Source organism: Larimichthys crocea, chromosome X, assembly GCF_000972845.2.
Source record: "Larimichthys crocea isolate SSNF chromosome X, L_crocea_2.0, whole genome shotgun sequence".
NCBI lineage: Eukaryota > Metazoa > Chordata > Actinopteri > Sciaenidae > Larimichthys > Larimichthys crocea.
The window spans coordinates 10,904,478-10,920,469 of record NC_040020.1 but is presented as its reverse complement, the minus strand read 5'-3'; the positions used below and the strand labels follow the sequence as shown (position 1 = coordinate 10,920,469).

Below are 15,992 nucleotides of genomic sequence, written 5' to 3'. Positions count from 1 at the left end.
TCTGAAAGTCTACACCGCACACACGGTGCACATTGTTCTCTTGCTGTCAGGGAGAAGTAGCTGGAAGAGACACGAAATTGAAGTTTCAGTTTTCTGTCTGTGTTTTTAGTCAGTGCATTTGTCAATGCTTTGGAAAATTGTGTGCCGTAGCTTATGATTTCATTTAATTTCCATCTTTCATACCCTGTGGGTTGATGAAAACCTACTTTGTTCTTGGATCTTTGAGTCCCCTGCAATGTGCGCACAAGTAGACACCCTGAATTTCAAACTACTCCTCTTTTCTGTCTTATTTACCAGCTTTTCTTTGCGCCCTCTCTCCCCCTGTCAGGTACATTGGAAAGGCAGACTCAATCACCATCAGTGTATGGAACCACAAGAAGATCCACAAAAAGCAGGGCGCCGGTTTCCTGGGCTGTGTCCGTCTCCTGTCCAACGCCATCAACAGACTCAAAGACACTGGCTGTAAGTACCTGTTTGTGTGTGCATGAGTGCATACTCTTGTGATTTTGGACAAACACTCACTGAAAACAAGCTGCCAGGGTCTGGTCTGTGCATGCTTACAGAATGAATAAACACGACATTTGGGTGAGCCATTTTAACCTCTCTTCACACTCATATGTGCACACATCCTGCACGCAGACACCTCAGACAGACAAATTTGTGGACCAGACAGAAACTTCATATCAGGGAGCCATTGCTGTGCCTCGTCTTTTATCTGCCTGCAGTGGTTTGATAGCTAACTAGCCTGCTGTTACATGTGTAGCTCTTTCAATAGAGCCGGTGTCCCATCCCCAGTTTTCAGCCTGCTGCTGCTCCTGTGCCAACCATTCATCGCCATAAGATTTATGGGTACAATACGCAGGCAAATCTTTGGGCTACACATATCAAAAATATTGCCTGCTGTAGACATCAATGGGACTACGTCAATGGCCACAATTCAATCAATGCAACTTTCTGTCAAGGAAATAAACAGCTTTTTTTATTATTATTGTCACTGCTTGGCGCAGGATCCTGTATTAGGATAGTTGTGTGATAATCCTCGGCTGACCAGAATATATAATATATAAAACATATGAAGAAACAGACACATGGTTAGTTTTCTGTCTGCATGACTACAGACTGCTGCCTCTGTTTAGTGCCCTTTGATTTCCAACTGTTTTAGGCACATGGCCACATCCTTGTTAGCCCTGTCTGCCTTGTTGGCAGTACCAGTCAGTTGATACTGACATATAGACACTTAACTGTAGTACATACTGTGAAATTAACATTCCTTCCACTCATTCTTCTCCTTTCCTTCAATCCATCTTCCTGACCTGTCTTAAACACACACAGTCATGTATCAAACCACCACACTGAATTAAATTTTTCCACATTTTTATGGCATTTATCTGGCATTTTCTTTATTTCCATTCGACATGGTCACGCCCTACACCGACTTTAGGAGTTGTTTGTCTGAAAATAATTGGCATTTGTTGGATGCTTTTTCTATCCCAGCTGCATATTTGGATACTTCCGTGAATACAAGTAGTTGTAGCATGGTTGGCCCTGATGTAACAGCCTCTTATGCCAACTCCAAACTGTCAAGCTAAATACTTCACATAAGAGTTCGGAATAGGTTCCAGCAACCTTTATGTTTGCTCCTAAATGGCACTCTTGGCTCATAAAGTTCAACCCTTAATTCACCAGAAACCACAACAGCTTCAGTGTTGCCACTAAAGGGACCTTGACAGCCATGGAAGCCTGGTACCATACTCTTACCCCGCTGTACCAAAGGACTTACCCTGAGATTTACCCACAACTTCCAGAAACGGACAGTATAGGCTCCAGTTAGGCTCCCGACCAGCCACTTACTGTATAGCCAACATGGCATAAATTATACTTTCTCGCAGCCGCAGGAAATGGACAGGGAGACAAGATCTATGACAAGACACCAGCGCTCACATTATCCCTTTGTCCCTGTCCTGTGTGCTGCAGACACATGAACAGTGCCCAGTTTGTGGTCTGACCAAGATGCACACATGCAAAGACAAACACAAAAACACACATTAAAAAAAAAAAGTTTACTGGAATTGCCTCATTTCCTAGAAGTCATATTCATACACATAATGCACTTTATCATCCAACGCAAACACAAACTCCCACCAAATTGTTTCACTCTTGCACACACACACACACAGGCTTGCAAACCAAAAGGGGATCCGGCATGATTGTGTAGTTTACTCGAAGTTTGTCTGCCACAACACTGATCTCCACTTCCTGTAGCATCGCAGACACAAACGTCCCCTGCCCCACTTCTGAACCTACACACTCGCTAACACACACACACAGACACACCACCAGTTTCTCCAGATGACTTGACTGACAAGGCATGTTAGCCTCACCTTGAACCCTGTTCTTTATTTGTGTGTAGTTTTTATAGCGTTGCAATGGCTAATTATATAAACTGATTGTGATACTGCTAAGACAGTTTTTACATATGCATACAGACTCACTCATGCAGAGAGATGTGCATAAGGTAAGTTAACTGATACTCATGGATCCACACACATTTACATGTAGCTCGTTCATTGTAACACATGTTTTTCCGAGCTCTGAGGAATTGAATGGTGTGGTGAGGACTGTGGTTAAAGGTCTGTAAATGTTCTGTCTTTCTGTTTCCCTCTTCTCTAATTTAAGAGAAAAATCTGCTTACTATTCCAGCCATGTAAGGCTTAGACTATCGCTGTTTAGTCTAGACACGTATCCGGAACAGATGCACACTCACACACACACTCGCACACACACACACACACACACACACACACTCGCACACACACACACACACACACACACACACACACACACACACACTGGAAACAAGCTATAGGGTTGTTTGTAACTGCTTAGTCTAAACACACAAACAGACACCATTTTATGTGCATACAAAATCAGGCAAACCCAAGACATGACAGATCCAGTCTGACTTTGGTTTTAGTTTAGTTTTAGTGCATGAAGAACTGGGGCATCTCTTCATCTTCCCCTCTCTCTCTCACACACACTCTGATTCTTCTGCATATATTTTCCTTCATCACCCTCTCTCCTTCTCCTAAACTCACACTCTGTCTTATGTCTGATTTATGTTTTAGTTTTTTGGGTTTTTTTTTCATATTCAAGTAAGCCAAAGCTCCTGCAGACATGCACAGACACAAGTTACATTGTTAATGGGCACGGATTGATATCAGTTCTCCTGGTCAGCTGCACGTTTCTCTGTAAAATTTTGTGTGTGTGTGAGAGAGAGAGCCTGCTGAATGTATCTGTGTCTGGATCTTGTTCAGAGTCTTCCTGGGTTGTGTTTCTGTGCTGTCTGTGTCTGGCAGTGCTATCCTGTGCTGAACAGACAATGAGTTCTTACTTATCCAGAAACAACAAGACTGCTAACACATTTCGTGTCCAACATTTGTAGCCTTTTGGGTCTCTAAATTTTAATCTTTTCACACAAAATGGGTGAAGTAGACGTGTTCCTTCTTAGAGTACTCTTTTACATTGTATGCTGACTTCATTTACAATATTACAGTTTTGACTGACTGCTTCAGTAAATCCTGTTGGAATCATGCATGAGATAAAAATAACCAACAAACAGAGTCTGTTTGTTGGTTATTTAGATTTAATGAACACTGTGGAATAATAAGTGTTTTTTCAAAAATCCAATCTATCTCTCTTTATCTCTGACTATATTGATGTTTTAATAAAATAATGGTTCCAGAAGTGCGACTCTGTCCCTGTTCGTTCTGGTACTGCTTCATTTTGTAAACTATTCAGCTTCCTTGAACAACATGCAGCACTGTTAAATACGTCTAAATGTATTTTATAGGTAATTAAACAATTCAAAACACAAAACACTGAAGCCTTCCCCTATGTTATGCAATTGAAGTTTGTTTATCAATACACACCCTCAGACCTTTTGGACTGTATTCAGACCATCCTTTCAGTGACATAGCAAGTTTGACACACAGAGGAGGCTTCAGCAGAAGAAAACGCAATGTCACCTGGCAAAAATCTTGAACCCGGCTCCAATTTCACAATGTGAAGTTATCCAGCAGTGCCAATATGTATATGTGCAGGTTCCTGGTAGATTACTTTGTTACATGAGCAAGGTAAATCTACTGTTTACAGGGCGATTGGAGGATAAGAATTATCACTTGGATACCTCATATTGTGTTTTCTATGCACTGTGCAGTTTTTGGCATGTGATAAGTCTTCAAACTCACGGATCGATTACTCAATCTGGCCTTTTTGGATAGTGTGTCATCATCTCACTGAGGCGACGCGCCCACACCAACACAGCCCTCTGCAGCTATGTTTTCAGTGTCAGTCAGCGCCCAGTTAGTGTGAAACACAACATCGGCTTAGCACCTGGATGTGTTCATGGTTGTAAATGGAGGCAGATGCTAAATCAGTGTGTCTTGTTTTTCCCTACAGATCAGAGACTGGATCTGAATAAGCTGGGCCCCAATGACAATGATACTGTGAGAGGACAAATAGTTGGTAAGAAACACAAACATAGTCTTATGTCTGTATCAGTTTCCATATTCCTAATGCTCTAGTCTACATACAGTGTGTCATTAATCTGTATAAATTATTATTTTTTTATTTACTGTCTGAAAACACAGAGCCAGTTAAGAACTAAAAAAAACGTTGGAATACATCCTTCGCAGTTTAGTTTATTTGATATGAAATATACATGTTGACTATCATTAATCATTTCAATACCAAACATTTTTCAACATTTGTAATCTTGAGATCGAAAGTTGAACTGACGTGCCAGAGACAACTCCGGATGTTTGGATGTGTCAGCGTGTTGCATTATTTAAATTCTCAAAAACACAAATTGACCCAGACTGCAAACTCTGACTCAGTTCATTACCTAACCACTGAAGCACAAAGTGGAGGTTTTTTTTTTGTGTGTGTCTCTTTGACATTGCAATGCAAAGGCAGAATATATTTAATATCTGTCACTTAGTCTTTCATTTTTTCAGTGTTGCTTTTATTTGCATTAATGTCAGAGGAGCAAAGGAATATGAAGAAAACAAAGAAGACAAAAATGTGTAAAAATCGTTAGTGGAGCTGGAATTCATGTACTATCGTATATTCATACAAAACTGTAATAATGTCATTGATCTACCATCTTCCTTGTCTTCTTTAACTGTGTAGTAAGTCTTCAGTCCAGAGATCGCATTGGAACAGGAGGACCGGTGGTGGACTGCAGTCGCCTGTTCGACAATGACTTACCTGATGGGTCGGTATTATTACACGTTTTCCTGTCCCGTTAGGCCACACAGTACTTTGCTTTTTCTTAAAGTTTCGATTTTTCTATCTTGATTAAACTCCATCAGACACAAGTTTTATCCTCTTTTTTTCTACATATATATATGAGGAGTAAGGTATGTGTAGTATATGTAAACAGTAATTGTAAACATTTATATTTATTTATTTAGAAGGTTCAGCTGTGGGTCCATTGGTGATTGTCTTTGTGTTTATTAAATCAAAGATACATCGATGATAGTGCTGTCAGTTTGTAGATGTGTCAAAAATGGACAGCAGTGTCTATATGTGATGCTTTTTTTTATAACCCGTTTGTCGTAATCTGTCATAAAACAGCTGGGAAGAGAGGAGGACGGCTTCAGGAAGGATACAGTACCTGAATCATATTACACGCACCACGCAATGGGAGAGACCTACAAGGTATAGTATAGTATAATGTTAGAAAAAGTGAACCATGTTAAGATGGGAGCTTTCTCTTCATCCTTAATCCTTTTACAACCTACCTCATGTACTGAAGTCATGCTGATGTGATGCACAAGAAACTAGACTGCTTATGAAAATCTGAGGGGTTTAAGTGGCTGTGCTATATGCCTAAAAAAAAAAAAACTTACAACACAACAGTTGGTAATGAGTGAATTGCTGTCAGTCTCCTTAGACTCCCACCCACCACAACATACTAACACATACACACACACACACCTAAATAAACTAGCCAGCCAGTCGGGCAGCCAGGTTTTACTTGGCCCCGTTCCTGCAGGAACAACTGTCGCCTTCCTACTTGGCCCATATCAGTGGAGCCGTTAAGGCAGTAAGCAAACAAATAGCACCACCACCCCCCTCCACCTCCACCACCACTCTACTCACTCTTACTACACATTTCTGGTGGCAACATAACAGAACGAAGGAGGACAGAAAAAGGTTAGGTGGTAGGGCATTGAGGGAGGCGGAGATGGTGCAGTTGAGGAGGAAGATGAGCAGGAAGGGGCTGTGTAGGAGAAAGAAATTATGGAGGGTAAGGTGAATAAAAACTGAGGAATATACTAGTGTGGCCTTTTTTCCCATTCACAGCAGGTGAAGCAAATATCCTGTCAAATTTAATGTAATTATTTTTGCCTTTATATTTATAAACTCATGCAAGTATGTTACATATTAACTAGTACAAAAGGGAATAGTGTTCATGTCAAATTTTCTGTTATTCTTCAGACTCATTTTTTTTTCTTAAATGACTTGTTTTTACTACTCTTGCAAGTTTTCATTAGCCCTTGTCACTGTTCATTAAAGTCGACAAATGTAATGCGGTCCATGGCAGAGTCCAAAAAATGAGAGGTGGGACATGAGAGGAAGAGGAAATGGAAGGGAGGAAGAGTGTGTGGAGCGGGGGAGGAGGGGGTTTGTTGGTTGACAGACAAGGGTCCATGGTTTTAGATAGCCAAGGCGTCAGTAACTCTTGACAGCCAGACAGTGGTCAGACATGTCCCATGCACACACACACACACGCACAGATATAGTACGTGCCAGTTAGCCAGCCTGTCTCTGTTTTTGTCTGCTTATCAGATATCTGTTCATATGTCCTGCTGTTAAGTAGCACTCAAACATACAAAAACTTCTACTGTAGACTTTTGAGTTTACGTTTATGCAACCTGTAATCCTTCATATCTCTTTAATCTCGACCATAACCATGAACTAGATTTTTCTTTTTGAAGACTCATGACACAAGCTATTTTCAAATAATTATACTATACTTGCGTGTTCGTCTAGACATCACAAGATGAAATAAACCGGCTACACCTATGACTTAACCCATAGTGCACCTGTAACACACATTGAGCCACCTCTTTGCACCCTCCACACCCAGTAAAAGGAAACATGGTGCACAGTAGGACTCATTTAACACACTCTACCGTGCATGTAACTCTCAGGAAAGTATACACGTTATTCACCCAGTTCACAGTAAGAAAGTTGATGTTTGCTCTTTGACACATTATTATGTGATTTGTTATGAAAAAATGTTTATCTGTAAAAGATTTAAATATGTAGTTAAAAATGAAATAAAACTAAAACTAACATGTACAATCTCTGCTCGTTCCCAGGCCAGCATCAGAGTACTCCAGCCCATCTGGGCGTCCATTGAGCTGCGTGGTGGACGAGAACACGCCAGTGATGACACCTGTTAATGGGGCCGAGGCCAGCGGCCCGCCAGGTGAACAGCGGATCCAGGAGAGGCGCGTTCGATCGCAGCGGCATCGTAACTACATGAGTCGAACGCACCTGCATACACCACCTGACCTGCCCGAGGGTTATGGTAAGAGACACAGCAACAACACACACAAACATACGCAACGTTGTAAAGAGACATCAGCTGGGATTAGCAACTTTCTTCTTTCTCTTTAGTGCTTCTTTGTTTTTTTATCTTTCACTTTTAGTTTTTAACGTGGGCTTAGTAGCTGTTATCTTTGCATTATCAGCGTTTATGTTTACATGTTATTATAATAGTTGCAAAGGTTCCTCCTGCTGGTGGTCAAGGTGTCTAGTCAGGGAATTGTTTACACCTGGCACACCAGGTGGATGCTTTTAAGTAGCTGGTACATTAGAAAGTCAGGTGTAGCCATGTTTAATTTTTTCATCATCAAAAAGGAGAGCTGAGTTGAAGCCACAGCTCTAATCCACAAAAATACAAGATATGTAGAATACAGTCACGTAGAGCTGCTCCTTGGGCTGTATCTTCCTTGTAGCCTGGAGACAGTGATGCATGTTTTCTTTTAACAGTGAGAATAAAGTTTAATAGCATTTCTATCTTCTTCTCTCTTTCTCTTGGTCTCCCCTTACCTAGACCTTTTCTACTTACCGCTCCTCCTTTTCCTCTTCTCTCACTCCTTCCCACACCACCACATCATGACAACTGCAATCAACACTTGTAGTGTGTTAATATTCCTCCTCTCCTTTCCCCTCTCCTGTTTGCAAACACTTCCCAGTGTTGGAATGTTTTGACTTTCCAGAATTATATTCCCACAGTGAATAGGAGGGAAAGCAGGGTATTCATAGCTTGGTGTTTAGCTCAGAGAAGGCACTTTAGGTTATTGCCTGTTTTTTTTTTTTTTAATGTCTGGCCTAAGTTGCATGCAAACACTTTGGGAAAATAATGCAGAAGCTACACAAGTACTTTTTCCACCATTGGAACTTTTTTTTTAAAGAAAAAGTGTACTTTTCACAGTCAGTCACAGTGCACCCCACAATACCCACAGAGTCTGTAAAATAAATTATTATTTTAAGTGTGCTGCTGTATGCCAGCAATTTAGAATGGCATTGTTGGACCTGCGCCCCCTTTGAAATGTCCTGCTGTGTCCACTGAGGCTGGCCAAGGTTGGACAAAGTGAGTCACTGATGCCCAACAGCTAGTGAGCTTTCTTCCTCAGCTGAACCCTCTGAACCAGTGGCTGGGTGTGGTGAGAGAGCGTGAGAGAGAATAAGAGAGGGAGAGAGGGAGTGTGTGAGGGGAAAAAAAGAGAGGGAGAGGTGGGTAGGAAATGAGTTGTGCCAGTAGGAAGTTGGGGGGGAGTGGGTAGTGATGGATTAGCGGGTGAATATACACACATGAACACCACACCCATTTGAGCCAACATTCACACACTCACTCTCCATTCATTCATGAGCTGGATGGCACCAAAGAATCCAATAAGCTGATGATGAACCTTTCTCTTCTGATTTCTTTTCAGTCCTCTGTTCCCATATTTGTTTACAGTGTATTATATTAGTGGGTTTGGAATGAGTGACCACATTTTCCTTTCCATTTCCTTTGGTTTTGGAGATTAATAAGAGGGGATGACTTTCAGAACACACACCAACCTTTAAGAGAAAACAAGGCAACAAGGATGCATCAAGGAACTCGGCAAGGAAAAACACTCATGGAAGCCTTTGATAAGTTTCCCCTTGCATTTTATTTTCCCCGTCCTCTTGGGATAGGCCTACTGGAGGCTGGAGAGGAACTAATTGATTACATTGGCACACACCTTAAGAATCTCTTGTCCCTGCAGTTTGCCTGTCACATCAATTATAAACAGACTTCCTCTTCTCCAAAAAAGACAAACTCAATATCCATGTTTGTACCCACCAGGATTAGACAGTTCCAAGCTTGTTTCAGTGTTGTTTTTATGTTTTTGACATATTAATTCCAAATATTCTCTCTCTCTTATTTTCTGTTTTAGAGCAAAGAACAACTCAGCAGGGTCAGGTCTACTTTCTCCACACACAGACTGGAGTGAGCACCTGGCATGACCCTCGGGTGCCCAGGTAACCCCTTTATGTTCATTTTCCCATCATTATTTTACAGATTTGGATCTATTTGTGAAGCACTTTATATGTTTGATAAATGTTAGCAAGAGCTATTAATATAAGCATAATTAACTCAACAACATTTTGACTTTATACACATGATAAATGCACTGCAGTGCTGACAGCTTGTATTTTTTTAATCCTAATATAAAACCTGACATATATTCCCAAAACTGACATGACCAAACTCACTTAATTTCTCTCTTAATTTCTCAGGGCTGTGTTCAAAAACAGACTTATTAGTCGAATTTCAGGCTCAAGTCGGGGTCAGCCAAACTAATGACCCCCGAGTCTGACTTGGAGTTGGAAGAACATTTTTGGACAGATGTTGAGTTGAACACACCACAAGCCAGGGGTTCTGCATTCAATCAAACCGTTTCACCAACTCTCAATAGTCCGCTAGTTAATTCACCAGAGATTGCAGGCCGTGCTATTGCGTTACATTTTTGGCCTTGTCTCTGTGTAGCTGCTGCTCAGCGATGAAGCACGTGCATTTAGCATCCAGATCGCAGCATCAACCTCTGGGTTTGGTCATTTTGGACAGAGCTGCTGAAATGACCCAGTATGTTGTGATGAGACATGTGCTTTGTCCCCGAGTGGTGTGTCCTCACATCACACAAGGACAAAGTACACACACACACACACACACACACACATATATATACACACACAGACAGAAGCATAGGTCCCCCGAAGGCTGCGGCGTTGTCCCAGATCAGGGCTTAGGTTTCTAGTGACGGGAATGTCAGAATACAGGAGAGAAACAGAATCAAGAAATTAGAGCAAGTACTTTGTCAGAAGGATAACACCAATGACAATACGTTGTTGGTGCTCTTGTCGAGAGCTCTAGTCTAGAGTTGGTCGAGTCCTGTGCAGGTTCACAGGACTGTGAAGGACCCGTGAAGGACATGGCTACATGCCATCACAGATTTCATCACTTGCACCAGTAAAATCACTACATTTGTTCTTAAAACAGTAACATTCTTTTGCAGTTATTACATTATTATTCATTAAAAACAAAAGATTTAGAAGTAGTCGGTAGTGTTTAGTCAGCAGGCTGTTTTTTTTATGTATTTGTAGTAGGATTGCATTTATTTTGTAGTATCATTGTTGCTAATGGTTACTATTTTTCTGTTCAGGGACTTAAGCAATGTGAACTGTGAGGAGCTGGGCCCACTGCCACCAGGCTGGGAGATCAGAAACACAGCCACCGGTCGTGTCTACTTTGTCGACCATAACAATCGAACAACACAGTTCACAGACCCGCGACTGTCTGCTAACCTGCATCTAGTACTCAAGTAAGTGTCTCAGTCATTGATGGCTTCATGCATATATAATGACATATTCAGTATTTGTATTTTTCTACATAGTGGCAACCGTGTCCTTAAGCACAACTCTTTGATTCCAAAAGATAAATAGTAATTATACATGAAGTAACATATTTTAATGAGAAAAACACAGAGATCAAGAGTAGTTGGAGTAAAACAACACCACCCAAAGTATTATGACCGAAAACTATGAATAAAAGCAAATTACCTGTAAAAGAAAGCTTCCAGTTTCAGACTATGTTCCCACATGATGCATCTTTTATACATTAAGGCTTCAAAACAAGTCCAATATTTTGTCTCTACTAACTGCTCAACTGTAGAGTCTGTAAATTGTTAGCAGCTTGGTGTTTTTAAAAGTAGCTTTACTCACATTAGCCGTCCTGGAAAAGGACAGGATGACTCCTGTCTGGGGGACGCTAGAATAACCTGAAAGAGAGGGAAAAACTGTTTGTAGTGTCTATCAGAGATTTCCAGTCATGAATCTCCTAGCAATGAATATGTCTTCTGTAAGAGTCTTCATTCATCTCACTTTGTATTTTTGTTTCCCCTGTCCTCTGCCTGTCCTCTGCGTCTGTCAATGGTCTTTTCACATCATCCTCACTCTGTCTGTCTCAATGACTCCCTCTGTATTTGTATGTGGACTTCATCACTGTTTTTGTGTCCTTCCTCCTGTCCCATTTTTCTCTTCTTAAACGACTTTAATTCTGTATTTTTGTGTCAATTTACTTCTCTGTATTACTCTTTTTTTCTCTTTGTCCCGTCTGACCTGTCCCCCTATTTTAAATCTCTTTCACCGTTGTTTTCACTGCTCTGATCCTCAATCACTCACATTCTCTTTTTATGCCCTTTTCTCCTCTTTGTGTTTCTCTATGTTTCCCCTCCCCTCTCTCCTCCTATTTTTCTCCATCAGTCCAAGTCCAAATGGTTCCCGTGTGGCCATGGACAGCCAAAACACTAACCTCAGGTAACCCACACACCCACACAGGGACATTCATGCAGACATACATGCATCTTGACATACTTGCTTTCAGACAATAAACTGAACATAGATACACATACTTGTTCATGGTCTGTGGAATGTGAGTAATGCAATTGACACAAACAGGTTGACAGAAAATTTTTGATTAAAGTTTATTGTTATTGCACAAATACTGAGATGACGAAATGCAGTAGGCAGCATCTAACCAGACATGCAATAGAGAGAGAGATACATAAATAACAGTGCAGATGGACAGTATATATATATATGTGAATATGTTGGCTAAGGTATCTACAGCATTAACAGTATAACCAGGGGTGAAATTAAATATACTCCAGCACACAGTGATGCTATCAGGGCCGGCGTTTGTCCTGTCAGGGCAGCTCATGTTGTGGGGCTGGTGGTCTGCAGGGAGCACAGCCTCAATGGCTGCCTCCTGGTTGTCCCTGTCAAAGCGAGCATAAAAGCTCATCTGGGAGGGAGGTGTTGCTGGTTGGAGGGGTGGTGTTGATGGTCTGTGATGGCCTCTGATGACCTGAATGCCTTGCTGCCACATGCACATGGAGTGGTAGTTGTTGTTGTTAAAATGCTCTGCAGTCCTTAGATTGTGGCTGTGCTTGGCCCTCCTGATGCCCCTCTGCAGGTTAGCGTGCCTTCAGCAGTAGGTGTACCTCTCGGCTCTTCCACAGCTTCTAATTTGGGAACATTGTGATCCGTTCAAGGGCGGTGACACTGTTGATGTTGGTGTTTATATAGTCCAGAGCAGAGGAGGCATAGGAATCAATGTCTGTGTAGGAGTCTAGGATGGCCTCAGTGGCAAACATACTCCAGTTTGTGTGTGTGTGTGTGTTTTTTTTTGTTTTTTTTAAATATACACTCACCCCAGCTGTCTGCATACAGCACTTTGAGCAGCCAGTCACTCAAACACACACACACACACACACACACACACACACACACACACTATCATGAGAGAAAGTGCTGACTGTGATACTTTTCCACAGAGGAATGTCCAGGCTGTGGGTGTTTATGTATATATACATGCATAACCTTCCTCTGGGTTGACTTTCATGTGGATGTCATTCAAGTTCATGTGCACACACACAGGTTGTCTGTACTGGGGGCTGTCAGTCCATCTTTCAGTGTGTTTGTGTTGTCTGTCAGCAGCCTGCCTCCACTGAAGATCAGCTCGTGGGCAGCAAAGCCAGCAGAGTGGCCTAGTGAAGCTGACCCTGCTCTGGAAAATAATGCTAAACATGTGTTAGCATGGCAGCCCATTAGCTTAGCACCAGTTCTCACTTTTCCGCCGAGCACACATGGGCTATATAAGTTTGCAGTGTGTCACTCTTCAGCTAAATAATTTAAAGAAAATGACAACTAGAAAAGTCGTGATATTCTTGGAATGTATATTCGAAGGAACCTGTGAGTCATCACTGATATGATAAACCAAACTCCAGGATTGTTCTTCAGGTATTTTGGCTGTCTGGGAGCTCCCTGTACTTTTCGCCTGCCAGTGTATGAGGCAGGAATCATTAGAACAAGAAGAACACAGAGCGATGTGGAGATTTTTTTCCCCCCCTTTTGCTTTTTTTAGTACAAATTCTTCGTCAAAACCTCTTTCAGTAACAGCGGCTGGCACGATAGACATGTTTGGGAAATCAACATCTGGTCATTTGGTCAAATAGTATCCATATGTGTCAGAACAGCCTCTGGTTGTGAGTTGAAGCTCAGCTATGTTATCCAGTCAGCATCATTAACTTCTTGTCTGACTCCTTATTAGGATAGATTTGAGGGAGTCCAGACAAAGTTTCAGAACTTTGAGAAGGTCAAAATGAACAAGCTCTAATTTCTCATGCAGCTTTCCGTGATACACGCTGATTAATGAAAACAAAATTAAAACACTCAATATTTACAGTTCGTGTCACAGCAGATTTTCATACTGCCTTTTAAGACTGTCTGCCAAATCAACTGTATTTCAAAGACTTGACGTCGGGTCAAAAAATCATTTTGTTAATTATTTAATCGTAAGAAGTTAAAAACGTATAAGAGGTCAACTGTAAAGGTAAATGGACTCAAAGCCAAATAGTGTCTTTTGGGCGAACACTGGAGTGTTGTCCACATCCAGCTCTTCTGATATGAAACAGGTAGAGAAAGACTTGGAATAGTTTCCTCAGTTTCAGCCTCTTCTCAGTGTTGGCTCTTAAAAAATGTAATTTATTGGGCGTGCTAAATGGTTTCAACAACACAGAAAGACGTAATGTTCGATTATTTACTGGGTGTGAAGTTCAACTCTAAAGACCTCAAGTGACTGACAGCAGGCCCATAAACAAAAACATAGCAAGCTGAGAAACGGAGGCCACATGGGGAGAAGCACGGAGGAGACAACAATCTGTTTACACATACTGCACATGTACATACTCAGTGTCTCACTTTGTGTTATACAAACCATTTCTTGGAAGTGTTAACCTCGTTATACCTTCCTCTGTGGTCTACTGCTCTGTTATATAAAGATAAATCAGCAGAACCCATCATACCCATGCTACACTCTGCTTTTCTACCTTCTCCTCTCCCCTATTTCCTACCGTCCTTGTTGATTTCTTTTTATCCTCTCGTCTCTACACCTCCCCCGTTCTATCATCTCCTCTGTCCTCACTCTTTCTCTCTCCTCTGCTCCCCCTCCCTCTGCTATGCTCCAAAAACTGTTAAAGTTATCAGCCCCTCTGCTGGCTTAGTGTCAGGACATCTGTCTTTTATCAACGCCAGAATTTAAGAATATTTCACCTAACATCCACATAGATCCACCCCACACACACACACAGACAAACACACACCGTGACCCTGCTGTAATGCAGCACTGCATTGACCTGTTTCCATATAGGGAGATCGAAAGTGTTGGTTGAAGAGGGGGTTGCATGTCAGGACCAGCTGAGTGCATGTTTCCTCATGCTGGTGTGTGGCGTCTAAGCTGAAATGCATCTTTGTTTTTCTTCAGATATCTACATCGTTTAATTTTGTTCTGTAGAGGTATGCGTACCGCTCGAGTTGAGAGAGTGCAAAGGGAAATTTCCCTAGCGCTGATAAGAAAAAAACTGAGTTATTGTGCTTCTGTTTTCCTTCTACCACTGGAATATGTTTTCAGAAGTGCATCGTTCTATTGTTTAATTCTCTTGTGTTTTTGTTTTTTTCTGCAAGAATTAAAATATAGCAGTTGGTAAAGAGAAAACAGAAATGATCAGGCAAACAAATTGAACATGTACAGATTAGGTCAGGAGAGAGGCCGAAAAAAGTGTTAACTTTAAATAAAAACATACTCTCAGCCTCGACCTGAAAAGAGACACAATAATGAAATAATGAAAGTCTGTTTTAATCAGAGGAAACTGTTGTGTGCTGAGTTGTCAGACAGGATGCCTGGCTGAGCTTTGGGGTTAGTGTCCCTGGTGTTTTGTCAGTACAGTGTCATCACTACCTCCTACTGTCTAAATCAGGGGAAAACTCACTTTGTACACGAATATAATCAGTTTAAAACTTTACTAGCTTTACTTTAAACATAGGTTAATGACACCAATAAAACCTGTTGAATGTATGGGTTTGACTACAGCAGTTTCAGTCAGGAAAAAAAATCATATATCAAACTTGCAGAGACTGTTCTGTTTGAAATACAAATTTAAATTAAAAAATGTCCTGAAATTATTGTGATGGTGCAAAATGCAGTCTTTTTTTTTTTTTACTAGAAGTTATTGTTGATTTTGTTTAGTGGGGATATATATATTTTTTTTTACCCCGTCTGTCGAAACAGTTTGTGTTTTGTCTGAAGGATTACATGGCGTGAAACTGATTTGACATTACAACACAGTGAGTCTGCAATTTGCACCTTAGTCTACTCATCCTCCAGGACACATCTTGGTTTAAATGTGACTCAGACGGCTCCGTCGCCATCGACCTTAGACTGATGAAGGCCTTGAATTGTCAGACAGTCAGACACGGCTACATTACTGTGGTCTGCCACACTGTCTCTCACATACTTACCCCCTCCCTTGCACCAGCACATAGTATGT

General features: G+C 41.3%; 1 protein-coding gene across 2 annotated transcripts in view; it reads left to right on the top strand.

Moving 5' to 3' along the window:
* LOC104933556 (E3 ubiquitin-protein ligase SMURF2) overlaps window positions 1-15,992 on the top strand; it is a 58,344-nt gene that overhangs the window by 30,650 nt on the left and 11,702 nt on the right. For both annotated transcript variants that reach the window (XM_019257958.2, XM_027283313.1), the window contains 8 exons: window positions 329-462; window positions 4,459-4,524; window positions 5,191-5,275; window positions 5,638-5,721; window positions 7,392-7,603; window positions 9,504-9,588; window positions 10,770-10,928; window positions 11,869-11,922. In XM_019257958.2, the coding sequence (XP_019113503.1) occupies window positions 329-462; window positions 4,459-4,524; window positions 5,191-5,275; window positions 5,638-5,721; window positions 7,392-7,603; window positions 9,504-9,588; window positions 10,770-10,928; window positions 11,869-11,922 (879 nt within the window). The remainder of the gene's footprint in view (window positions 1-328; window positions 463-4,458; window positions 4,525-5,190; window positions 5,276-5,637; window positions 5,722-7,391; window positions 7,604-9,503; window positions 9,589-10,769; window positions 10,929-11,868; window positions 11,923-15,992) is intronic.